The 25,925-nt window shown below is 50.9% G+C and overlaps 1 protein-coding gene across 4 annotated transcripts in view; it reads right to left on the reverse strand.

The window, feature by feature from the left end:
• Nucleotides 1-559: 559 nt before the first annotated feature.
• The window catches only part of Slco2b1 (solute carrier organic anion transporter family member 2B1), a 67,247-nt gene continuing 41,881 nt past the window's right edge, over nt 560-25,925 (reverse strand). For 3 of the 4 annotated variants that reach the window (XM_045146061.1, XM_045146063.1, XM_045146062.1), the window contains 7 exons: nt 19,632-19,734; nt 14,155-14,512; nt 8,071-8,236; nt 5,407-5,570; nt 3,695-3,759; nt 3,244-3,364; nt 560-2,046 (listed from right to left, as the gene is read on the reverse strand). In XM_045146061.1, coding sequence (XP_045001996.1) covers nt 1,866-2,046; nt 3,244-3,364; nt 3,695-3,759; nt 5,407-5,570; nt 8,071-8,236; nt 14,155-14,512; nt 19,632-19,734 — 1,158 coding nt within the window. In that variant the 3' untranslated portion in view covers nt 560-1,865. The remainder of the gene's footprint in view (nt 2,047-3,243; nt 3,365-3,694; nt 3,760-5,406; nt 5,571-8,070; nt 8,237-14,154; nt 14,513-19,631; nt 19,735-25,925) is intronic. The other variant, XR_006636294.1, reaches the window with a different exon arrangement.

The following is a 25,925-nucleotide window of genomic DNA, read 5'->3' on the forward strand; positions in this document are numbered from 1 at the left end:
TCTTTCCTTCTTTCTTTCTTTCCTTCTTTCTTTCTTTCCTTCTTTCTTTCTTTCCTTCTTTCTTTCTTTCCTTCCTTCCTTCTTTCTTTCCTTCCTTCTTTCCTTCCTTCCTTCTTTCTTTCCTTCCTTCTTTCTTTCCTTCCTTCTTTCTTTCCTTCCTTCTTTCTTTCCTTCCTTCTTTCTTTCCTTCCTTCTTTCTTTCCTTCCTTCCTTCTTTCCTTCCTTCCTTCTTTCCTTCCTTCCTTCTTTCCTTCCTTCCTTCTTTCCTTCCTTCCTTCTTTCCTTCCTTCCTTCCTTCTTTCCTTCCTTCCTTCCTTCTTTCTTTCCTTCCTTCCTTCCTTCTTTCTTTCCTTCCTTCCTTCCTTCTTTCTTTCCTTCCTTCCTTCCTTCCTTCCTTCTTTCCTTCCTTCCTTCCTTCCTTCCTTCCTTCCTTCCTTCCTTCCTTCCTTCTTTCTTTCTTTCTTTCTTTCTTTCTTTCCTTTCTTTCTTTCTAAGGTAGGGCCTCACTCTAGCCCAGGCTGACCTGAGATTCACTATGTAGTCTCAAGGTGGCCTCGAACTCACGGTGATCCTCCTACCTCTGCCTCTCGAGTGCACACCCCACACCTGGCTCTATCTATACCTACTTCTGAACAGAGGACGAGGGCCAGGTGCGCTTTCCCACCTCAGAACTGGGCACACAGTGGGGGTGGGGGGTGGAGCCTCTGCTGTTGGCTCCCTCCCTGTGGGACATCTCTCTCCTGGTTTACAGCTCCCTGCCAGTGGGTATGTGACAGTCACAGACTGGACTGGGAGCAGATCAGAGCTCCCTCTCCCGCTGCCTGTCTTAGAGAGGGTCTGAGAGGTCAGGGGCTTCTGACCCAAGCCTGCTGCGGTGTAGCTCACTGCACAGACCTGGAAATTGCTCTTCCCTGTGTTAAGCCTGGGCCTCACCCTGACTTGGGCATCCCAGATAACATCTCAGAGAACCAGAGGTCACCCCCACCTTGTGTGACACAGAATCAGATATTAGCTACATAACCCCAGGGGCATGGGAAGATAAACAGACACGGGCCCCAGAGGAGAGACTAGGTTTCTATTTGCAAATGTCACGGTGACTTTGATGGCCCCTGGGTCAAGCTTGGAGAGCTTGACAATGCACAGATAACAAGGACCATGGATGGTGTTGTTGGTCTCAGAAGTTACAGGGTCTCTAAAGCAAAGACTGGACTTCCCTCACAAATTATGGCTCCCTCAAGAAGAAGGCTGGGACATTCTGAATGAGAGGGAGGGAGGGAAAGAGAGAGAGAGAGAGAGGAGAGAAAGAGAGAGCATGAATCTTCTTCAGTCAAGGCTCCTGCCCAGTCCCCATCAAGGCCCTTGAAGTCCTTAGGATGAGGCCAGCTCGGTCCTGCCTACCGGGCTCCTCTTAGAACCAACTCTGGGATCTGTCTCCAGGGGGCGCCAAATAGACACTTCTTGAAGGCAGCCAGGATTTGGGGGGATGGAATTGTGTAGTTGCAAGCAAATGGAATCTGAGACCTAGAGTCGACTCCCACCTGACGAGGAGGTAAGCAGAGGCCCCAGATGGAGGGCAGCCTGGTCTACTCTGGCTGATCTTCCTGAGAGCTGGGGGAAGATCACAGCGCAATCCCTCTATCCAGCAGAGCTTGGCTCTGGGTCAGTTGTCCGGCTGCTTCAGAAGTGCCCCCCCCCCAACAACTCTTTGGTTCTAATGCACAAAGGCTCAGAGAGGGCCAACTGGGGGCTCAAAGTCACGCAATGACTTGGTGGAAGGCCCAGAACTGAAATGCAGGGCTTTTGACACCCACCATGGATGGGCACAGAGCTGCTGCCTCTACCGGCCCAGCCAGGGCAGAGACAGCTCACGCCCTGGAATTCTCTGGTTTCTTCTCTGATCCGGCCACTAAGAGCTGCTGCTCAGGGGCAGGGCTGGCTGCAGTGGCCTTGTTCTTGGCCTCTTTGTTCTGCTGCCTCAGGATGGTCAAAACCAAGGCAAAGCACACGAGGGAGCCCGTTTTGAAGAAGCACTGGAGGCCGATGAACCTGAAGGAAGGACAAGGAAACCTTGAACTCGGGAGCCTGCGCTCGGGGCGTAGTGGGGTCGCCGGTCATCCAAGCAGAGAAGCCGAGGCACGCCGAGGCCTGAAGGGATACTACGCAGGACCCACTCCTGGGAGGGAGATGGCTCTGTGGAAGGGTCCTGGGAAGAAGACTGAACATCTCCCCTCCTGCGTCCCTGGCTGCTGTGTGACCCAGGCTGGCTCTGTCTGTCCCACCCCTTCCCCACCTGCCCCATTCCCCACGCTTCCTCTCGAAGGGCTGGGGGAGCGTGGCAAGCAGAACTTGGCTCGCCCCATCTCCACAGGGCAACAGGCCTCCCCTGTCTTGCTTAACTCACCCAGGATTTTGCCTGGCTTTTTCCTCTGCTAAGATGCCTCCATGGACAGCGTCCTGGCTGGCCCTGGTGCGCAGCTGCAAATCTTCCCACATCCATCCGCCCAGCCCTTGGGATCTATACCTTGGGGCTCCTTTGAGCCGCCCACTGTACAGCTGGAAAGACCGAGCCCCAGATTCCTGCATTGCCTCTGCCTGCTGACAGCTTAGGGGTTTGTTTGGTCTGGCTGTGCTAGGTGGGTTAGGATGTGGGACCTCCTACTTTCACTGTCGCTTTCCTCATTTATAGAAAGGGCAGCTGGCCAGGCTTGGTGACTGACCCCTGTAATCCCAGTACTCGGGAGGCTGAGGTAGGAGAATTGCCATGAGATTGCAATCAGCCTTGGCTACATAGTGAGTTCCAGGACAGGCTACAGAGTGAGACTTTGTCTCAAAAATAAGTAAACATATACATGAAGCTGGGTGTGGCGGCGCACGCCTTTAATGCCAGCACTCAGGAGGCAGAGGTAGGAGGATCGCCGTGAGTTCGAAGCCACCCTGAGAATACAGAGTGAATTCCAGGTCAGCCTGGGCTAGAGTGGGACCCTACTTCGAAAAAACCAAAAAACAACAACAACAACAAAAAAAAAAAAACATTAAAAGAAACCATATAACTGAATGTGAATTAATGCATGAATGGGGTAGCCAGTGTCTGGCTTGTAGCCTGGGTGGGTTCACCATAGACATAGCACCTATCACTTAGCAGATGCTCTTCTATGGGACCTTCTCCTCTTCTGGAGAGCTGTCTGGGGTTCAGGTTGTTTGGTTTTGCAGCACCCTGTCCATAACCCCGCCCCCAGGCCTCACCGTTTTCGCAGAAGGTCGTGGTCATAGTAGCGGCAGACGGCTCTCCGGCCACAGCTCAGGGCCCAGTGCATGCAGGTGGTGTCTATGGCACTGCCGTGGATCACAGGACTGAGCATCCAGGCTAAAGGAGAAGCCACTCAGGGGATGGCAGAGGCCCACATCCTCAGTCCCCTATTCCCACCAGTACATAAAACCCCTTGGGGTGCTGGGCCATGGAGGGTCTTTTACCTCTAGCTATCCCTTAGCACATATTCCAGGCAGTCTCCATCGGGTTTGGTGGGGCCAAGGCATCCCACCTTCAGACACCTGGGTTCAGTCTGCCATCCCGTGCATCTGTGAGCGCTAAGGTCCGGAACTGGGTCCCACTAACGCTCGGGTCCCACGGGCCTGATACCCAGAGGGCATGTGGAACCCCATCACCACCATCAAGGGCCCCCAGCAGGCTCTTTACCCAACACTCTCAGGAGCATGAACTGCATCCCCACGGCCAGGGTCTTGTCTTCTTTCTTTACTCCCCTAACGAGCGAGCGAACAGAACACAGCAGAGAGATTGAGGGGCCGTAGAGCCAGGCCGCAGCAGCCCACTCACATGAGCCCCTTCTCTCTCCCAGCACACCAGCCTCCTCCCAGGCCCCACACCTATCACCCCTGCTCCCCACACCCAAGCTACAGAGCCTGGTTCTCCTCCTATCCTAAGCCTACCTGTTGGCCGTCAGGGTCCAAGAAACCACCCTAGTTTCCCCTTAACCCCTGGTCCCATCAAATTCTCTGCTTCTTGCAGCTTGGACAAACAACACCTGGCCCAGTTTCCCCACTACTGTACTGGGATCCCAGCACTCTCAATTTCTCTTTCTTTTTATCCAGCCTGTTGTCTTTGAATATTCCCTTCTAATTTTTCTAGAAAGCAATGCATTAAAAGTACCGGAGAGGGCTGGAGAGATGGCTTAGAGGTCAAGGTGTTTGCCTGCAAAGCCAAAGGATCCTGGTTGGACTTTCTAGGACCCACGTAAGCCAGATGCACAAGGGGGCGCATGCATCTGGAGTTCGTTTCACAGTGGCTAGAGGCCCTGGTGTGCCCATTCTCTCTCTCTCTCCCTCCTTCTTTCTCTCAAGTAAATAAATAATATATTTTTTTTTAAAAAAAAAGAGGGCTGGAGAGATGTTTTAGCGGTTAAGCACTTGCCTGTGAAGCCTAAGGACCCGGTTTGAGGCTCGATTCCCCAAGACCCATGTAAGCCAGATGCACAAAGTGCAACATGCATCTGGAGTTCGTTTGCAATGGCTGGAGGCCTTGGCATGCCCATTCTCTCTCTCTCTCTGCCTCTTTCTTTCTCAATCTGTCTGTCCCTCTCAAATAAATAAATAAAAGTTAACAAATTAAAAAAAAATATTTGAAAGTTTGTAAGGCAGAAATAAGAAAATGGCCAGGCATGGTGGCGCACACCTTTAATCCCAGCACTCGGGAGGCAGAGGTAGAAGTATCACCATGAGTTCAACACCACCCTGAGACTCCATAGTGAATTCTAGTCAGTCTGGACTAGAGTGAAACCCTACCTCAAAAAACCAAACTTAAAAAAAAAAAAGTACCAGCAGAATAATAATAATAATAAAAGCAGAGTTGTGTTGCTCGAAGGTCTCTTTGTCCTAGCCACTACCCCAGGAGCCCCTCAGGTGACAGGCAATCTGTCAAGCCCAGCAGACACTCTCAGGATGAAGGCCAGGAAGATCTCGGACCAAGGGGAAGCACTGTGCACGGTTCTCAGGGGCCCTTCTTTGCACTTGGTGCCTGGAGAAGCCACAGGAACGTTCTGACTGTTTTGCTAGCTCCTCTCTGTGCTCCATGCATTGCGAGAGTGGTGGATCCGCCTCCTCCTCACCAGAGGTGCCCACACTAGGGAACTCCAGGGCAAGGCCTTAGGCCTCCCCTCCCCTGGGGCAAAGAAGGGCCTGAGCTACCAGACTGGGACCAGGTCTCTGAGCCTGTTTCCACATCTTCCAGATAAGGAGAAAGTCTCCCTTGAGCATGCTGCCGGGGGGCTAGCAACTAGAGCTGGAAGGCCCGGGTCTGTTGTGACATTTGAGTGTCCTTGTTCCTCCAACCCCGCTCCCCCTTGAATGCTTTGTGCTCTTGGTACACACCCGCCTTGCTAGTCCTGCTCTTACCTCAGGATGAGCATGAAGGAGGGTGTGTGGGTGACACTGGCCACCGCGGCCCCCAGACTGACCAGGAGAACGAAGGGAAAGATCAGGTGGCTGCAGGCAGATTCGCAGGAGCCTGCAGACACTGGGACGCCCTCTGCGACGCAGCTGCAGTTGGTGTAGAAAACCTGGGGGTGGGAGAAGCAGGGGGAAGAGAGTCTAAGAGCTCCCAAGGGCAGCAGCTGCGGGGGGCCTTGAGGCCTGGGAAGCTTGTGAAGGGGCCTGAGCGCCCACAGCCAGACAAGTAGAGCTAGCTGGCTGGAGTCGAGATGGGCCATCCATCAGCTGAACGCTGATGGTTTGTGGATCCAGGAAAGATGCCTGCACCCAAGCTGGCTGTGTCTAGACTGGGCCATGACGGTGAGGCCAAAGGAAACAGGAAAGGGAGCTGGAGAGATGGCCTAGTGGTTAAGGTGTTTGCCTGCAAAGCCTAAGGACCTTGGTTTAATTCCCCAGGACCCAAGTAAGCCAGATGCACAGGGTGGCACATGCATCTGGAGTTCGTTTAGAGTGGCCCCAGGCCCTGGCATGCCCATTCTCTCTCTCTTTTTCTCTCCATCTTTTGTTTGTTTGTTTGTTTTGTTTTTCAAGGTAGAGTCTCACTCTAGCTCAGGCTGACCTGGAATTCACTATGGAGTCTCAGGGTGGCTTCAAACTCACTGTGATCCTCCTACCTCTGCCTCCCGAGTGCTGGGATTAAAGGCGTGCACCACCATGCCCAGCTTTCTCTCTTTATCTTTCTGTCTCTCAAATAAATAAATAAAATAATAAAAAAGAAACAGAAAAAGGAGACAGCGCTAGGGAATACCCCAGGCTAGTTCCTGTCCCCCTCCCCTGCCCCCGTGTGTGTCTGATGGCAGCCTTCAGCCAGGGAAAGCTGTCTGTTTGCAAAACCTCCCACCCCCCTTTTCCCTCTCCCCTAGTGTTTATCATGAGCAAAGCCAAGCCCAAAAGTTTGGGCTTCCCTTTCCTGCCTCATAGATCATGGCTTCTTGATCAGTGGGTCCAGCCACAGATCCCATTCGTTTTCAAGGTGACCCTGCTGGACTGGGGATACTGAAGCCACCCAGGTCTCTCACCTCCCACCATGGCAACCTCAGACACTTTGTGAAGCCGGAAGCCCAAGGCGAAGCTGGGGCCTTGGAAGGACTTAAGCTCAGAGGCTGCTAGCGTGGACTAGATAGATGGCAGGCAGCTGGCCTTGGTGGCCTTCCTCAGACCCACACAGAACATACTGCTGCTGCCCTCATTTACCACCTTAGAGCTCCCTAAGGGCCAGGCCCCTTGACTCTGGGTCCTTAGCCCTCTGCACGGAGTCAGACCCTAGGAGGAGGGAGCTTGGTGAAAGTTTGCTGATTGACTGACAGCGCCAGTCACAGCAGCCTCCTCACTGGTCTGCATCTGCTCTTTATTTATTTTATGCTCTGATTTTTCAAGGTAGGGTCTCACTCTAGCCCAGGCTGACCTGGAATTCGCTATGGAGTCTCAGGGTGGCCTCACATTCACGGTGATCCTCCTACCTCTGCCTCCCGAGTGCTGGGATTAAAGGTGTACACCACCATGCCTGGCTGCTCTTTATTGTTATTACAGAGAGAGGGAGAGAAAGAGAGAGAGAATGAGCATGCCAGCGCCTCCAGCCACTGCAAATGAAGCTCTATACACATGCACCACCTTGTGTATCTGGCTTACATGGGACCTGGAGAATCAAACCTGGGTCATTAGGCTTCGCAGGCAAGTGCCTTAACCACTGAGCCAACTGATTAGCCCTGTATCTGCTCTTCTCTATCCAGTGGAGCCTCAGGTGTGATCAAGCACAGATGTGCCCATAGATACCCCTGATCAGCCCACGGCTCCCCTTTGCTGTGGAGATAAAGGCTGGACTCCCCTGGCATTCACAGCCCCTACTTTGCCTTCCACAACTCTATGCTGTTATCCCACAAATTTCCTCTGCTGTGTGGGGAGGGATGAGGAGATGGCTCAGTGGTTCAAGGTGCTTGCTCGAAAAGTCTGCTGGCCCAGGTAGGATTTCCCAGCACCCCTGTAAAGCCAGACGCACAGTGTGGCATATGCATCTGGAGTTCATTTCCAGTAGCGTTCTCTCTTTCTCACATAAATAAACACACAGTTTTAAAAGAAGAAACACTGGGTCTGTATTACAACTTGTGTGTGCTTTCAAATCTTTGTACACACTGTTGCCTTGGACTGGAAAGCCTTTCCTCATAGGTCCTAGCTTGTTTATTCACCCTGAAGGATCTGAACACAGATGCCAACTCCCTGGGAGCCGTCTGAGACCCTCCTGGGCACGTTGTACCTCCTCTACCCTTATGTGCTAGGAAGCACCAATTCTGCTTATTTACAGCCTGGTCTTTCCTGTAGTGTATTGCCTTGACTGTCACCATTGTGAGGACAACTGGTAGCAAGCTCGGGTTCACCCCCCAAGACCCAGGCTGGCAGCAAAGCTTACTGAGAGAACAATGCTCCACCTCTTGCCAATGGCAGAAGGGAGAGCAAATGACAGAGGGAAGCAAGCTAGAGTGACAGCGTGCAGAGGTGAAGTGACAAGCTTGCAGGGACAGGCAGAGGATACAGGATGCAGGATGCAAGGACTGGGCTGGAAATCGGCCTCACCTGGTGTTTGTCCAGAACCTGCTGGACCACTCGGCCTGTGCAGCCGGCCTGGCAGGGCGTGATGTATTCCACGCGGGCGCTGCTGTCGCACACGGGGTTGAAGTCATCTGATGGGCAGGCGCAGGGCTCTGCGCAGCTTGGAAAGAGCCTTGTCTCTGGCTGAGGGCTGGGCGGAGAGAAGGCGGGCAGAGTTGGTTAGCTTCCCTTCCTCAGGCCACCCAGGGTCCCAGAACGATGGATGGCCGGAGGTTTCAGCCACAGTAGGGTTTTGCAGCCTCACAGAAGGAGCTGTGGGGAGCTTTTTGGGTGGGAGTAGAGGCTGAGCGGGGAGAACGGTTGGAGCTCAGGGGCGTCTCCTAATGGGAGAAGAGGTGAGCCTGGGTCACAGGCGGCTGAGCACCCTTCTAACCCTATGCATTTCTGCAAATATTCCTGCACCTTGGCGGAACACAGGAGAAATTCCTTCTAGAAGCGAGTGTTAAATGAAGAGGCCATTCCTTCCATGAGTAGGATGATTATTTTTTTTTTTTCCCTCAGAAATGCACTGCTGCGCATGGTGAACAATCAGGAGACCAGCCACCCATGGGGGCTTCAACCTGCGCCTGTCACCAGGCCAGGTGCGCTTCTCACGACCTCCCTCTTCACTCTGGTGCCCTGCTCACTGTATCCAAGGACCCCCTCCACTGACAACCTGCTTCCAAATCCCAAGGGTGCCCATGACCCACCTGGCCAGAGTGGACAGGGACAGGAGTTGAGAGAGCGGGGAGGTGGAGTTCCAAGGATCAGGTCACCCTGGGGGGTGGTAATGGGGTGGACCCTGGCACATGAGGTAGGGGGCAGAGGCCCAGAGAGGCTGGGGCCAGTGGCCAGGTATCAGTGGAGGGTGCTGTAACTCGCCCTCTTAGGGTTACGGCTGGAGGTTCAGGTTGATCAGTGGGCCTGGCAAGCTTACCAACATTTTGGTCCTGTTTAAAGGGGGCTGGCAGGGGTTCAGGAGGCTGGGAGAGGACAATTGTCCAAATGTCCCCTAGAAAGGCTTAGGGGAAGGGCTGGGGAGATGGCTCAGTGAGTGAACTGATTGTTATGCAAGAAGGAGATCCAGAGTTTAGAGCCCCAGCACCCACGTAAAATGCTGGGTGTGGCAGCACACACCTATCATCCCAGTGCTGGGGTGGCAGAGACAAGAGGTTTTCAGGGGCTCGAGCCTTAGCTTGTCTAGATAATTCAGTGAGCACTGATGAAAGAACCCGTCTCCATAAATAAAGTGGAAAGCTCTAGAAAGAGAGAGATGACATTCACCTCAGCTCCCCCCACACACAGTCAGACATCTGCATGCACTCCCCCCACATTTGTGTCCATGCACACACACACATGCACACACCACACACACACACACACACAAAGAAAGTAAGCTGACAAGAGAGGAGGTGGGAATGCAGTGTAGGTGAGAGCCTCCTTCCCTAAGGCGAGTCTTCCTCTGACTAGGGAGGAAGGTCCTCCTCACCACAAAGGGCTTCTGTGTCTTATAAGGCCATGTCTTGCCAGTTTTCTCGTGAGAGGAAGGCTGGCTGGCACTGAGAAACACCAGAAGGCTGCCCAGACACTTCCCAGAGCCCACGCCAGCAGCTGGAAGGCTGAAGAGATTGGAGATGAGCGAGGATCTCCCTCAACGGCAGCTCTCCTTCTCGACCTGCTTGCTGCTGTGGGGAGTGTCCTGCTCCAGGCTCCATGGGGGCTCAATGGGACATAAAGGAGGACCTGCACTTGCTGGGCATGTGGAAGACGCTGGCTATGGGCAGCTGTGCAAATCACTGGCTGTACAGTTATAAGAAAGCGTCTCAGCCAGGCATGGTGGTGCACACCATGAAACCCAGCACTGGGTGGGTGGGGAGGGGCAGAGGTAGGAGGATCGCCGTGAGTTCGAGGCCACCCTGAGACTACATAGTGAATTCCAGGTCAGCCTGGGCTGGAATGAGACCCTACCTCGAAAAACAAACAAGCAAAGTCTTCAATAAAACCCAGAGCTCAACAAAATATGTCGTAAAACTATTGGCTAGGACGTGGACATGGTGTGATGAGATGCCAAAACTGGGGAGAGGAAGAAGACACCAGAGCAGGAAGGAAGGGCTTATTTCCCGCATGTACTCTGAACAGTTGTGGGAAAATATCCACTTACTTTTCACTTAAAATATCACTGGGCAGACCTGCCCCTCTCCCCCCCGCCCCCTGCCCCGCTCTGACCAGGAGTGTCTGGAGGGCACAGCTACAGAGCCCAGGATTGGCTCTGCACAGGGCAGGCCCTACTCCAGACAGCCAGGCTTTTTGGGAAAAGGAGAGGGAAGGAGAAAAGGTTGAGGTGATAAGAGTGGGAGCCAGGGTGCTTTGGCCCTGAGCTGAGGTGCTCCCCTGCCCCCTGCAGCCATATGTAAGATCCCAGATGAGGGAAGCTGGCACCTGAGGGCAGGGAAAGACGCCAAGGTGGTGGGTGTAGGGCAAAGAAGTGGGGGAATTCTATCTGGGTATTGGGCCAACCTAAGCCTGGAACCGTTTCCAAGAAAAGTGAGATCATTCTGGAGAAGAGGCAGGAAACGAATTTTCAACAACCTCTCCCAGGAGTTGGATGGGTGTGGTAGTTTGAATAGGTGACCCCAATATATTCAGTGTTTTATTAGTTTGTAATTTGCATCTGCAGCCACCTGGATGGAGGTGGTATCACTGGGTGGATTTCAGGGTCCAGCCCTAAGGTGTGGTGGTTGGTTTGAAATTCCAATATAAAGATTTGCAAAGTGTGCCTAGCTGGAGTTCCTGAAGTGTGCTGTGTGGCTTTTGGGCTTGTGGCTTCTTTCTCTCTCTCTCTGCTTGGACCTGTGAAAGCAGGGCCAGCTTCTTTTGCCATTATGGAGCTTCCCCTGGATCTGTAAGCTTCAATAAATATCCCTTCCTCCATAACTGCCTGGTCTGGAAGTTCATCTCAATGAACCTGAAGCTGTCTACTACAGAAATTGGTGCCAGAATGGGATGAGATTAATCTGACCATGTAGACTTTGGTCTTATAAAACTTTTGTTTTGGAGGAATGGACATGGACTTTGTGCTTACAAGTGAAGATATCTTCTGAAGTGGTAAGCCAAGTTTTATGGACCATTATGATGAGAGTTTGAGAATGCTAAGTGCAGAGAGAAGTGAACTTAGAAGCTTGGCTTATGAGCTTTCTAAGGGAAAGGAAAGATGCCAGAGGACTTTGTTGGAACTGGGCTACTGGCATAAAGGCTGGCTGCGTTCATCTGTCCAGGCCCAGAGAGTTTGATCAAGGTTAAATTTGTAATGGACTGATGTGCTTGGCTAAAGATACTGAACTGAGAGATTTAAGATTTTAAGTTGGAAAACCTCAAGCAAGTTAAAATTACAGGCACTGAGACTGGTTTTAGGTTGCTGAAGCTGCTATAGTCAACACATTAGCAATCTTTTTTTTTTAAATTTTATTTATTTGAGAGAAAGACAGATAGAGGGAGAGAGAGAGAGAGAGAGAGAGAGAGAGAGAGAGAGAGAGAGAGAGAGAGAGAGGGAGAGAATGGGCGCGCCAGGGCTTCCAGCCTCTGCAAACGAACTCCAGACGCGTGCACCCCCTTGTGCATCTGGCTAACGTGGGACCTGGGGAACCGAGCCTCGAACCGGGTCCTTAGGCTTCACAGGCAAGCAGTTAACTGCTAAGCCATCTCTCCAGCCCACATTAGCAATCTTAAGGAAGCTGGCCCAACTGCTTTACATTAAAACCATGGAGAAGATGCCTGAGGAAAGACTGATAGAAATGCAAACTCTTTTGGAAAGAGTTGACTGAAGAAGGAAACTGCTTCTCAAGGTTACGATTTTTGTTTTTGTCCCTGAATTAAGAATATGGTAGTGTCTTGCACACCTGGTATTAGTTTTAGAAGCATAAGAAATGTGTGGAGTGGTCATGAATTGCACATGGTTCCAGGAGCTGCTGCTGAGATGTGGCATGAAGCAGGGCCTGATGCTCTGATAGGCTGGAAGAGCCTTTGGAAGATGGACCATGGTTTGCATGGAAACCCAAAGATGTTTTGGATATACCAGGGCTGTGCAAAGGCTACCATGGAGTATACTGTTGGCCTGGGATGGAAGTGTTCCCTGGCTACTCTGCCCAGCTGGAAGGGCAGAATTGGAAAATCTGGAGAGTGTCAGTCTCTGGTTATATTAGACTTGAACTGCAGAAGTTTGGTGTTTGTTTGATGGTGGTTGAGTTTGCATTGTTCTAGTCTCTCCTTGCTGTGCCTTATACCAGTTGAAAAATGTTTACTCTGCACCTTTATATGTTGGAAGTATTTAACTTGTTTGGTTTTACAGGACTCACAGCTAAGAGAAAAATCTTAAATCTCAAAGGAGACTTGGGACTTTGGAGCTGTCTTAAGTTGGTCAAGACTGTGGGGACCTTTGAAATCAGACTAAATACAATTTTAAATATGTGATGGTTTTGAATCTATTGGGGGCCAGAGGAGGAATGTAGTACTTTGAATAGATGGCTTCCAATCTATTCAGTGTTTTGTTAGTTTATAGTTTGTATCTGCAGCCACCAGGCTGGAGGCAGTATTACTGGGTAGATTTTAGGGTCCAGCCCTAAGGTGTGGTGGTGAGTTTGACATGCCAATCTAAAGATATGCAAAAGTGTGCCTAGCTGGAGTTCCTTAGGTATGCTGTGTGGCTTTTGGATTGTGGGTCTCTCTGCTTGGACCTGTGAAGGCAGGCCAGCTTCTTCTGCCATTATGGAACTTCTCCTGGATCTGTAAGCTTCAATAAATGTCTCTTCCTGGGCTGGAGAGATGGCTTAGCGGTTAAACGCTTGCCTGTGAAGCCTAAGGACCCTGGTTTGAGGCTTGGTTCCCCAGGACCCATGTTAGCCAGATGCACAAGGGGGTGCATGCGTCTGGAGTTTGTTTGCAGTGTCTGGAAGCCCTGGTGCACCCTTTCTCTCTCTGCCTCTTTCTCTGTCACTCTCAAATAAATAAATATTTTTTAAAATCTCTTAAAAATAAAAAAACAAAAATCTCTTCTTCCTCCATAACTGTGCCTGATCTGGAAGTTCATCTCAGCAAATCTGAAGCTGTCTGCTACAACGGGGAAGCAGAGGGAACAGGAAGGGCGGGAGAGTGCAAGACACCACACACCTTTCTCTGGGTGGTTCCTCACACCTTTCTAGAGGCATTCTTGAACATTCGGGAACAACAGAACCTAAGAGCCTAAGAACCCTAAGCCCTTAGATCCCTAAGGTCCCTAAGAACCTATAGGACCACAGTTGCTAGCCCCCAACTCCCATTCCTCAAGTCTCCTCCACTGCTTTTCTGAACGTGACAACCCAGTCTCTGTTCACCGCCCCCTCCTCCCCTCCGGGCAATGGTGGAGCTCGCCTTCTCTTGGACAGGTCTAATCCTAGTTGGGAATAAAAAGCCTCCCAGCCTCTGGCCCATCCCAGACTTGAGTTTTCCTATTTCCAAATTTTTATCCTAATTTCTATGTTGCTGATGAGAGAGAGAGAGAGAGAGAGAGAGAGACAGACAGACAGACAGACAGACAGACAGACAGAGACAGAGAGAGAGAGAGAGACTGCCTGTCCTGGAGCTGTTAGGAAGGGATAGAGCACTGTAGCCAGAGTGGAGAGGTGTGGCGGTTTGATTAGGTGTCCCCTATAAGTGCATGTGTTTTGATTGCTAGGTGCCCAGCTAGTGGCATCTTGGGAAATGGAGCCTCTTGGAGGTGATGTATAGACGGGGGCGGGCTTATAGGTGTTACAGCCAGCTTCCCTTTGCCAGTTTTTGGCGCACTCACATCCTGCCGTGTTCCACCTGCTGTTGGCAGAGGTGATGTCCAGCCTCTGCTCCCATCATCTTTCTCCTGCCCATCACGGAGCTTCTCCTCCTGTATGCCCAAAAAAACCCTTCCCCCCTCACAAGCTGCTTTTGGTCGGGTGTTTTATGCCAGCAACTGAGAAGGCTAGCGGCAACAGGAGGTGAGAGTGAGGCGGGTGGTCCTCTGACCCGACCTCTGTCTGTCTACTCACCTCCCTGCGTACTCACCCCGGGTGCTGGGTGATGCCTGCGATCTGGTGGGTGGAGCAGCCAAGGCCGAAGAGGGGCAGGCTGAGCAGCAGGCACAACAGCGCCCCCAGCAGGCAAAGGACGCCACAGCGCAGGGGGCTCAGGTGGAGGCGCTTGACCAGGACGCCTCCCGTAACGATGCCCACGATGGCCAAGGGGATCATGAGGCAGCCAATGAGCAGGTTGGCGAAGGAGGCTGTGATGGAAAACTGGCGCTCCAGGAATTTAGGCAGGAAGGTGGCCATGCCTGCCACCATGGATGACATGCACACCTGGGCCAGGACCACCAGCAGAAAGATGGGGTGACGCAGCGTCCGCAGCAGCACCCTGGGGAAGACTGTTGGGGCGATTGGGGATGAGGTCAGCGCGGGAAGCCCACCACTACCCATGTCTGTCCCCTTGCCCTGTTCTTTTCTGCTCTTTCTTTCTTTTAGGTTTTTTTTTTTTTTTTTTTTTTTTTGAGGTAAAAGGTCTCGCTTTAGTCCAGGCTGACCTGGAATTCAGTCTGTAGTCTCAGGGTGAACTCACAGCAGTCTTCCTACCTCTGCCTCCCGAGTGCGGGCCTGCTTTGTGCAAACCCAGCCCGTTCTCTTCCTGTCTAGGCCTTCCATTCCATTCGACTGAATCCAGTTCTACCCCGTTACATTTGACTCATTTCCATTCAATTCTACTCTATATTCTGTTCAATTCTTCCATTCCATATATATTAATATATAATATTTAATACATATACATATACATATATATATATATATTTTTTTTACTCAGTGTATTTATTTCTATTCAATTCTGCTGGATTCCATATAGTTCTATCTCATGCCATCTCATTTGGTTCTACTTAATCCACCCATCTCATTTCTTTTCTTTTCCTCTATTTCTACGGAATCATTTCCCTTTTGACCCACGAGGCCCCTTCCACCCTGCCTAGATATGAACCTGGGCTTGTCCTCCCCTCTGTGTCCCCAGCCCCAGTCCCCATTCCTCATGGCTCGTCCAAAGTTCTCCTCAGCACACTTGACCTAACAGACAACACATTTTATTCACTTAGCTGTTTTATTGTCACCTCCTGCCCCACCATCCCCACATTTTATTTCATGGCAACTTTTTATTGGGTTAATTACTTTATCTCCAGAGCCCAGGATATAATAGGCACTTGGTAAATACGGTTTAATGAGTAAAGAAATGGACATTATGGACTAACAAGTGATACAAAGATTCAAATGCCTGGAGCAGAATCTCAGGCCCCCTGAGCCAATGAGCAGCCTTGGGTTGGGAGGAGGAGGAGATCTGGAGGGGGAGGAAACGGAATTCCCAGTAAGGGTGCAGCACAGGCAACAGCTTGGTGACAGGGAGCTGTTGTGGCACCAAGAATTTCCTCCGTCCTCAGCTAGCTCCTGCTTTGTGCCTCACTGCCCACCCTGCAAACCCGCTAAGCCAAAGGGCTCTGAATGATGAGAAAATCCTTTGCCTCCTACCATCAGCGCCCTCTTGAGTAGGGGTACCCAGGGATGTATAAGGGCAATTCAAATATTTATTTTTATTTATTTATTTGAGAGAAAGAGAGAGAGAGAGAGAGAGAGAATGGGCACCCCAGGGTCTCCAGCCACTACATACGAATTCCAGATACATGGGCCCCCTTGTGCATCTGGCTGATGTGGGTCCTGGGGAATTGAACCTGGATCCTTTGGCTTTGCAGGCAAGAGCCTTAACCTAAGCCATTCCTAGGGCAGTTTTTGTTATGAAACAATCTACTCTATCTCCACTGTTAGACATGAGATATGTGTGTGTGTGTGTGTGTGTGTGTGTGAGAGAGAGAGAGAGAGAGAGAGAGAGAGAGAGAGAAAGAGAGAGAGAGAGAGAGAGCGGGAGAATATGAATGAGAAGCAAGCCATTTGCCAGGCTGGGCTGGTAGGGGGAGGCAGCTGTGGAGGGAGAGGGCAGGTGGGCATTTACTCTTGCAGCAGCTGGACCCAAGGCCTCTGTGTCATGGAAGATAAGTTCTGTTTGTTCTCAGAGTACAGCCAAGCCAGCTAGGTTCTTAGTCCCATGGGCTGGGCCAGGATCTGTTTTCTTTGAAATCAGGACATAAGGCAATTCAAGAGAGATGAGGGGGGGCTGTGGGATTTCCTCCCTTCCAGCCCCACACTTGCCTCCCTTGTCCCTTGCAATCAAGCAATGTATCCAGCTACCATTTGGAAACTGGTGGGTAACGCTGACCCTCCAGTAGCTATTGTAGTCTTCCTCCCTTCCCCCTTTCTCTTCTTTTTTTCCTTCCCTCTCTCCCTCCCTCTCTTATTCCCTCAGTGAGCTTCCCAGGGCATTTTGTCCAATATGAGCCAAGGAATTTTAATATGGTTTGGCCCAAGGTGTATAGGTGCCTTTGCTATAAGGTGTAATCCAGAGAGGGGCAGGGACATACCCAGGTTTGTCCAGAGAAGCCAGGATGAGGCTGGGAGTTCCCCAGGCTCTCATAACTCCTAGCACAGAGCTGCACCCCATTCTACTGCACCCCAGTTCCTGCCCTCCCTGGCAGCACAGCTCCAGGAGGTGCATCCCGCCACCTCCGCGTTGCTCATTGCAGTGGACTGTGTGCCCATCTGCAGCAGCCAAAGCTTTCTCTGGTGCAGATGGAAAATTCCCAGAAAATGCCTTTCACTTAGCTACCTGAAGGGGAATTCCACAGCCTGCCTCCAGCTCAGAGGCCAGGGCCTCCCTCAGCTCAGACAAGGTCCCGCCATCAGACATGTTAGAGCCGCCCTAGAGAGAGAGAGAGAAAGAGAGAGAGAGAGAGAGAGAGAGAGAGAGAGAGAGAGAGAGAGAGGGAGGGAGGGAGGGAGGGAGGGAGAGAAAGAGAGAGAATGGGTACCCCAGGGCCTCCAGCAACTACAAACAAACTCCAGACTCAAACACCATGTGCATCTGGCTTACATGGGTCCTGGGGAATTGAACTGGGTTCCTTTGGCTTTGCAGGCAAACGCCTTAACAGCTAAGCCATCTCTCCAGCCCTCAAGGGCCTTCTTTAATTCAAGGGTGATGTCTCCCCCATCAGACAGGGGTTTCTGCTAGCTTTCAGGCCAGGTCTCATCCTTCAAACAGATAAGTTCTCTCTCCACTCGTACACCGTGGAAGACCTTGTATCCCCCTCCCACGCCTACTAGACATTCCAGCTAGGAATATTGTCTTCCCCCGAGAGTTCCCTCTTTCCTCTGCCTCCTTCACAAGCTTCCAGATGGTCAAGGCCAGGCCCTGGGTCAGATGGCCCCTCTGCAGAATCCTAGAAGCCAAGCTGGGTAACCAGCCTATGGTCAGCCCTGCCTCCACCTCCCCAGGCTCCCGTGGAAGCTAAATTGCCAGAGAGACAAGATGGCCTAGAACATCAGCTCTAGGATTCACTTTCACAATCCAGCCCCAATTGCTTTCTGGGCAGGAGCCAAAGCAGTGATTAATAAGCTCTTCCGTGGTGCAGCGTTCTGCAGCTGGGGGTAACCTGAGGTCAGGGAGTGCAGGCCCCTGCCTCTAGGCCCAAGCTGATGGATTCCAGGCAGCCCCTCTCCTTGGGAGTGATGGAGTACGGAGGGCTAGATTACTGACACCCCAGCGTTGCATCTTAGGAGACTCTGCCCCAGAATTGGGCTCAATTCTTTTTTGTTTGTTTGAGATAGGGTCTCACTCTAGCCCAGGCTGACCTGGAATTCACTATATAGTCTCAGAGTGGCCTTGTACTCATGACAATCCTACCTCTGCCTCCCGAGTGCTGGGATTAAAGGCTTGTGCCACCACACCCAGCTTCAAATCTTTTTGTTTTAGAGAGAGTCAAAGACACACACACACACACACACACACACACACACACACACACACAGAGAGAGAGAGAGAGAGAGAGAGAGAGAGAGAGAGAGAGAGAGGAAGAGAGACAGAGAATCAGCATTCCAGGGCCTTAACCACTGCAATCAAACACCAGATGCTTGCGCCACCTAGTGGGAATGTGTGACCTTGCACTTGCCACACCTTTGTGCACCTGGCTAACGTGGGATCTTGAGAGCAGAACATGGGTTCGTAGGCTTCACAGGCAAGCGCCTTACCCGCTAAGTCACCTCTCCAGGCCCTCAATTCTTCTTTTTTGTTGTTGCAGAAGTCCTTGGTGATGGGCTAAGGACTCCTGTGGGAACACCCTCCTAAGCCATAGCAGCTCCCTTGGCCAGCATAAGAACAGAGGGTAGGAGTGATCATGTGAGCACAGTTTAAAAATATATATGGGGGCTTTCCATGCCTCGTCCCATTTGACTACCATAGTAGCCCTTGAGAGAGGAGAAGGGAGGATGATTGATTCAGCCTTTTAGAAGAGGCACCTCAGGTTAGAGATGGAAAGTAAATCTGCAGGTGTTTCCACCCACCAGTGTTGGGCAAGCCTCGTATCTGGGCTTTCTGAGCTGCCACTACTGCTGTGCAAGAGCCTGGCACCCAATTAATGCCTATGGGACTGGGTTCTTTTTTTTGAGGCAAGCCCAACAGACTGGCATTTTTTATGTGAGGGAGAGAGCGAGAAGTGACATGCCAGGGCCTAAGCCACTGCATTTGGACTCCAGACGTGTGCATGCGCGACCTTGCACACCTGCGTCGCTGTGTGCCTGGCTTACGTGGGATCCAGAGAGTTGAACATGAGTCCTTAGGCTTCTCAGGCAAGCGCCTTAACCACTGAGAAAGCTCTCCAAGCCTGGGACTGGGTTCTTTAGAAGCGCTGTCTGGTCCTACTGTGCACTCTGGTTACTGACTAATTTCCTCATGGCAGGATCAGAGTTGGATGCATCTCAGCATCACCAGGTCTACCTCTCACTGCTGTGCTGAGAAATTGTCCTGGGAGGAACTGAATGACATTTACCAAGAGCCTCCCACTTGCAGGCTCAGTGGAGGATGGGAAGCAAAGAAGGGTTCAGACCCATCTGACCTTCAGGAGCTCACCACTTGGGAAAGGAGCTGATCACTTGGGGGAAGGGCTGAGCAAGGACAGAACTGAGCTGATGCAGAAGCCCTGAGGGTGCTGAGGGTCCAAAGGGAGGGAAGCAGTCTTGTTCCCTGTGGGAGCCAAGTGTGCCGGAGGACAGAGGGGCTCTCAAACTTGACCTAGAGGTCCCAAGGAAGATCTTTTTTTTTTTCGAGGTAGGGTCTCACTTTGGCCCTGGCTGACCTGGAATTCACTATGTAGTCTCTGGGTTGCCTCGAACTCATGGCAGTCCTCCTACCTCCTGCCTCCTGAGTGCTGGGACTAAAGGCGTGCGCCACCACGCCTGGCTGGACAAGGAAGATTTTGATAGACAGCAGTAAGACAAAATGTTTCCCAGCAGAGATGGTTGCCAGAGCAAAGACTCCCTAGGAGTGTGTGGCGTCCGTGAGGAGCCTGTGAGTATAGATGATGAATGAAGCAAGGCTAGGAAGGGCTGAGGCTCAGGCTCACTTACCTTTGATGAACTGGACCACCGTCAGGTCTGGGGCCATCTGAGCCAGGCCATCCTGTGTCTTCAAGGACTCCCCAGGGCTGTGGTCAGAGGGGGACTCCTCATTCTGGGAAGACACATAACCACGCCCAGTCAGCCTGATGCCAGCGATCTCCCCTGGAGATGGAAGTGGGATGGGCAAGGGAGCTATGTCGCATCATCAAGAGCAGTGGGGGTCACCAGCATTTCATTAGAGGTACTCAACAAAGGGTTTTAAAAGACTTGAGTAAAATTCTTTGTTAATAAATTTTGTTATGATCACCATCACCATTCTAGTAGTCACTGGCATGAGCAGAGGGTGGACATCACCACCTGGCCAACATAAGGTGGACCACAGCAACAAGAGGGTGTGCCAAACACTGGCATGGGGAAACTGGCTATAAAGCCCATAAGCCTGCCCACAACAATACACTCCCTCAGGAGGCATTAATTCCCAAATATCCATCAGCTGGGAACCTAGCATTCAGAACACCTAAGTTTATGGGGGACACCTGAATCAAACCACCACATTCCGCCTCTGGCCCTGATAAACTGATATCCATACATGATGTAAAATACAATGCATTCATCTCATTTTAAAAGTCCCCATAGTTTTTATCAATCCTAAAGATGTTCATACATCCCCATAGTCCAAGATCTTTTAACTGAGCCATAATACCAAAAAATAACCTCAAAAAACCATAATGGTACAGAAAGCGGGGGCAAATAATGGGCATGCCAGGGCTTCCTGCCACTGTAAATGAACGCCAGACACATGTGCCACTTTGTGCATCTGGCTTTATGTGGGTACTGGGGAATCAAACCTGGGTCCTTCGGCTTTGCCAGCAAACGCCTTAACCACTAAGCCATCTCTCCAGCCACCCACTCATCTCATTTTTTAAAAAAAAACAACCCTAACCCTATTTATTTACAAGAGAGATACACAGAGAACGAGAGAGAGAGAGAGAGAGAGAGAGAGAGAGAGAGAGAATGGACACACCAGGGCCTCTAGCCGCTACAAATGGAACTCCAGATACATGCACCACTTTGTGCATCTAGCTTTATGTAGGTACTGGAGAATCATGCCCCAGGTCACTAGGCATTGCAGGCAAGCATCTTAACTGCTGAGCCATCTCCCCAGCTCTTCCCCCATCTCCCTCTCTTTTTTTTTTAAACAGAGTCTCATGAGGCAAATGCTGGCTTTCTCCCATTTCATAACCCCCATGGGCCACCTCTCCCAGGGGATCCTTGCCCCAGCTTCCTCCACCTTCTTCCTCCCTAGGGTGGCCACTTACAGCCTGGCCCGCCCCAGCAGGACAATTCACTCAACTATTAATTCTGTGTGTTGTCTCCCTTGGGTTTTGGCAGGATTTTCTCATCTCACATTCCAGCAGGGAGCAGCTCCTAGCCTTTGAGGGAGGCTTGTGGCAATGCAGAAAACACTAATGGGCTTTGCCATCCTCACAGTGACCAAAGCCAGAAATGAGAGTCCGCCGAGCACAGCCATGGTGACCAGGGTGGGTTGATGCTGTTGCCTTGTGGGTAGGGATGGTTCCCGGGCACCGTGAAGGACCTCATAGTCATTTCTTCACCCAAGAATGGCTGCGATCGAGTTTCTGGATAATTTGTCAGACTGGGAATTCAGAATAGATATTAAGATGATTTTTAGAGGAAGGAAAGAAGTATGGGGCTGGAGAGATGGCTTAGTGGTCAAGGCATTTGCCTGCGAAGCCTAAGGACCTCAGTTCGATTCCCTAGGACCCACGTTAGCCAGATGCACATGGGGGCGCACGTGTCTGGAGTTCGTTTGCAGTGACTGGAGGGCCTGGCGTACCCATTCTCTCTCTATCTGCCTCTCTCTCTCTCTCAAATAAAATAAATAAATAACAATTTTAAAAAGAAGTATGTATTTTACAAACACTTGGGTCTGAGTCAAACCTGATTACGTGTCTGTCTTCCCTGCCGGGCTGAGAGCGCTTTACAAGCAGACAAGCAGGCATGTTGAAAGCTACTGCTCAGTATAGGGCCTGCGGCGAAATAGCGAGTTCCTGATAAGTCTCCCACAGAAAGAAGGGGAGCAAGAGGGGGTTCCTGCCAGCCTGTGGAAGGAAGACAGTCCGAGGAGAGGCACTCATGCTGGGTGGGCGCGCCTGGCCCCGAAGGCTTAGGAGACGGGCAGTGAGCTCCCGCGGAGTGCCCCGGAGGCCCAGCGGAATGGAAATTTCGAGATATGCCCTGGCTCAGATGCACGGGCTGGGGCCTGCCCTGCCTCCCCTGGGACCTGCAAAGGTTCCGAGTGCTTCTTCACACACGTGTAAACCAACTGAGAATGGGTAACTCGGTCCACACCACGCAACCAGAAAGTGGCAGAACCAACATCTGAGTCAGCTGGCCCAAGAAGAAAAGTCACGCGTCGTCCTGGAGCCTGTGGGCCAGTGACCCTGTGCAGAACGGGCCAGCCAGCAGGCACCTCTGTGGCTTGATTGGAAAGGGTTTGAAATGTCCCCACTGAAGCCTTCTGCAGGTGAGGTACCCATGACTCATACCTCAGCGTCACACTATCTGATAGAGCGGACATGAGCCACACGGTGGCTCCTAAGCACCGGAAATATGACGGGTCCAAATGAGATAGGTCACAAGTGGGAAATGTGCATTGCATTTTCAAGACTTAGCAAAAGAAAACTGGAAAGTATTGTATTAATTTTTTAAAATATTTATGGGGCTGGAGCCATGCTTAATGACTAAGGCATTTGCCTCCGAAGCTTAAAGACCCTGCTTTGATTGTAAGCCAGATGCACAAGGTGGTGCATGTGTTTGGAGTTCATTTGCAGTGGAGGCCCTGGCACACCCATTCTCTCTCTATTTGTCTCTTGTTCTCTCTCTCTCAAATAAATAAATAGTTTTTTGTATTTATATATGTCCAGAATAGTTTAGGTATAGTGGGATATATATGCATATATTTGTGTGTATATATACATAATACATACATATGTGTAAACATATAAGTGTGTGCACCCTTTAAAAAAAAACATTTTTATTTATTTATTTAAGAAAGAGGGAGGGAAAGAGAGAGGTGGAGGGAATGGGTGCACCAGGGCCTTCAGCCCTGCAAACGAACTCCAAATGCATGCATCACCATGTGCATCTGGCTTACGTGGGACCTGGAGAATTGAACCTGGGTCTTTAGGCTTCTCAGGTAAGTGCCTTAACCACTAAGCAACCTCTCCAGCCCATGTGTACCCTTTTTTGACACATGATCTCATACAGCCCAGGCTGGCTGAGGATGAACTTGAACTCCTTTTTGGAGGATGGGAACAGGCAGAATCTCACTGTGTAGCTAAGGCTGGTCTTGAACCCATGGCAATTCCCATGTCTCAACCTGCTGAAGGCTGAGATTACAAGCATAAATCACCATGCCCAGATGACCTTGAACTTCTGAGATTACTGTCTTTACTTCAAGTGCTAGGATTACAGATGTGTGCCTCCACACCTGGACTAAATATAACAATTAACTTAATTACAATTAACAATTAACTTAATTTTTTGTATTTTTATTATTGTTTATTTATTTGTAAGAGGCAGAGGCAGACAGAAGGAGAGAGAATAGGCACACCAGGGTCTCCAGCCACTGCAAACTAACTCCAGATGTGTGCACCCCCTTGTGCATCTGGCTTATGTGGGTCCTGGGGAATTGAACCTAGGTCTTTTGGCTTTGCAGGCAAGCACCTTAACTGCTAAGCCATCCTTCCAGCCCACAATTAACTTTTTTGACTTCTGAATGTGGCTACTAGCAAATTTAGAATCACTTATGTGGCTCCTGTAACTTTTTTTTTGGCGGGGGGGACTGTGCAGTCATAAAGAGAGTTAGGGTTGGAGAGATAGCTTAGCGATTAAGGCACTTGCCTGCAAAGCCTAAGAAACCAGGTTCAATTCCCCAGAAACCATATAAAGCCAGATGTACAAGATGACACATGCATCTGGAGTTTGTTATTAATGGCTAGAGGCCTTGGCACACCTATTCTCTTCCCCTCCCCTTCCCCCAGCGTCTTTCTTTTTCTTTTTTGGTTTTTGATTTTTGAGTTTTTGAGGTAGGGTCTCGCTGTAGCTCAGGCTGACCTGGAATTCACTATGCAGTCTCAGGATGGTCTTGAACTCATGGCAATCCTCCTACCTCTGCCTCCCGAATGCTGGGATTGAAGTGTGTGCACCACCATGGCCAGCCTCCCTCTGCCTCTTTTTATCTCTCAAATAAAATAAATTAAAAAATTTTTTTCAAAGGAGGGTTAGTGAATCTCCTCCATCCCTTCTTAATACTGGCTTCACCATGGGGAGTGGTCTGGGAGGGGTCAGGGGCCCACACAGCTGTAGGGGTTGTGCCAGGAGTGGGGTACAGCCCCGGGAAATAAGTAAGAGGAGACAGGGAGGAAAGTAGGCTTGTCCTTGACAGATGAGCAGGATCTTGAAATCTCTGCATCCCCATGTAAACAGTGAAAACCACCGTCTGTCACGTGCCCGACGGGTATCTCCCATCAGGGCTACCCTGTGTTTTCATAGCCACAGTGCCATCTCATTTCAGTTCACAGCCTGTCTGCTGCGGGCATTTTTTTTTTACTGTGCCCATTTGACAGAAGAGAGCTCAGAGGCTCCAAGAGGAAATGCTGTCAGCAGGGTATGGACAGAGCAGGCTGTCAGACTTGTGTTCCCTGCTATCGTGGCCCACGTTGTGAAAAAGGACATGAGCCTTGGAGACAAGAGGGAGCAAGGAGGCTGGAGAGATGGCTTAGCAGTTAAGGCATTTGCCTGAGAAGACAAATGACCCAGGTTCGATTCCCTAGGACCCACGTAAGCCAGATGCACAAGGAGGCGCATGTGTCTGGAGTTCGTTTGCGGTGGCTTCTTGCCCTGGTGTGCCTGATCTTTCTCTGTTTGTCTCTCTTCTCTCCATCTCTCCCACTCTCTGCTTGCAAATAAATAAATAAAAATAAATTATCTGTTTTTTAAAAAAAAAAAAAAAGAGAGGGAGCGAGGGACAGACTGGAGCCAGGCCAGGGAAGGTTGTGGCCAGCTGCAGGAGCAGAGCTTTCTTTGGCAGGTGTCAGGAGCACTTATGGTCCCTGGCTTCCAGTAGGTCTCCACCTCTTGTCCCTCATCTGTTTTGAGGACTGCTGACTAATAGTGGGTTCTCCTGACAGGAAACACCATGCTTCTGCTCAGAGCGGGGTTCAGGGTGATCCATCTGGACTGCGGTTTGTCCGGGTCAGCAGGTCTGGTAGAACTTCCCCTCTCGGGGCTCTCTGCTGACAGCTGCAAGCTTGCGGGCGCAGAAGCTGTGGGACCCATCGCTGTGTGCACCACTCGGCCCAGCCAAGGCCCTCATGGCTGCTGGGCCTCCACCATCCTGCAGCTGACCTCTGGGGCTGCTTCGTCCTGGAGCGAGGGCTGGCTGGCTGGCAGGTGGCAAGGAGCTCCTTGCCCACCGTCAGCCTTGAGAGCTCACCTACAAAATCAGCCACAGGCAAGGGCTCTCTGAGAGGTTCAGAGCCCTCTAGAGGGGACAGAGGCTTGGAGCAGAGTGTCTGGAGATCTATGCTTTTGTGGGGGGGGGGGGATGAACCCTGCCTCAGTTTCTCTCAGTGAAGTTCATGCAGGCAACTCTTTCCCCTTGGCTCTCTGAAGTTCTGACCCAAATACCAGTTCACCTGCTCTCACTGAGTTGATATTTTTGTCCACATGTTGATGCGTTTCCTTCTCCTTCTATGAACCATTTGTTCTTGTTCATGTTTGTTTTTGTTTTATTTCTCTGCTCATTCACCTTGAGTGTTTGGTGACTGATGGCGCACAGGCCCCAGAATGGGGTTTCCTGGAACTGAACCACAGCTGCATTTACCAGCCACGTTGCCAGGCTATTCATTCTCTCTGTCACTCAAGTCCCTCATGTGTAAACTGGGCATGAGAACAATCGGGTGGCAAGGATTAAACACACTTGAAGGTCCCAGCACACTAACACAGAGGATGTAATCAATGGTAGCTTAAAGGCCTGTTGCTTTGCTAAAGCCACGCCTGGATTTGGTGTGAGCTCCTTCAAGCTCTGTGGATCACGAAACACAGAAAACACAGGACAAAAGCATGACGCTTAGTGACTTGTTACTTTTCTCCAGTTAGAGCGGGGACGGTGAAGGAAATGGCAGGTAGCAAGGGCTGATAAGGGTGTGGGGCAAATGGATCCCTTGCATACGCTTGGTGGAAATGTAAACTAGTATAACCACTAAAAAAAGAGTA

The sequence above is a fragment of the Jaculus jaculus genome, chromosome 3 (genome assembly GCF_020740685.1).
Source record: "Jaculus jaculus isolate mJacJac1 chromosome 3, mJacJac1.mat.Y.cur, whole genome shotgun sequence".
NCBI classification, from domain to species: domain Eukaryota; kingdom Metazoa; phylum Chordata; class Mammalia; order Rodentia; family Dipodidae; genus Jaculus; species Jaculus jaculus.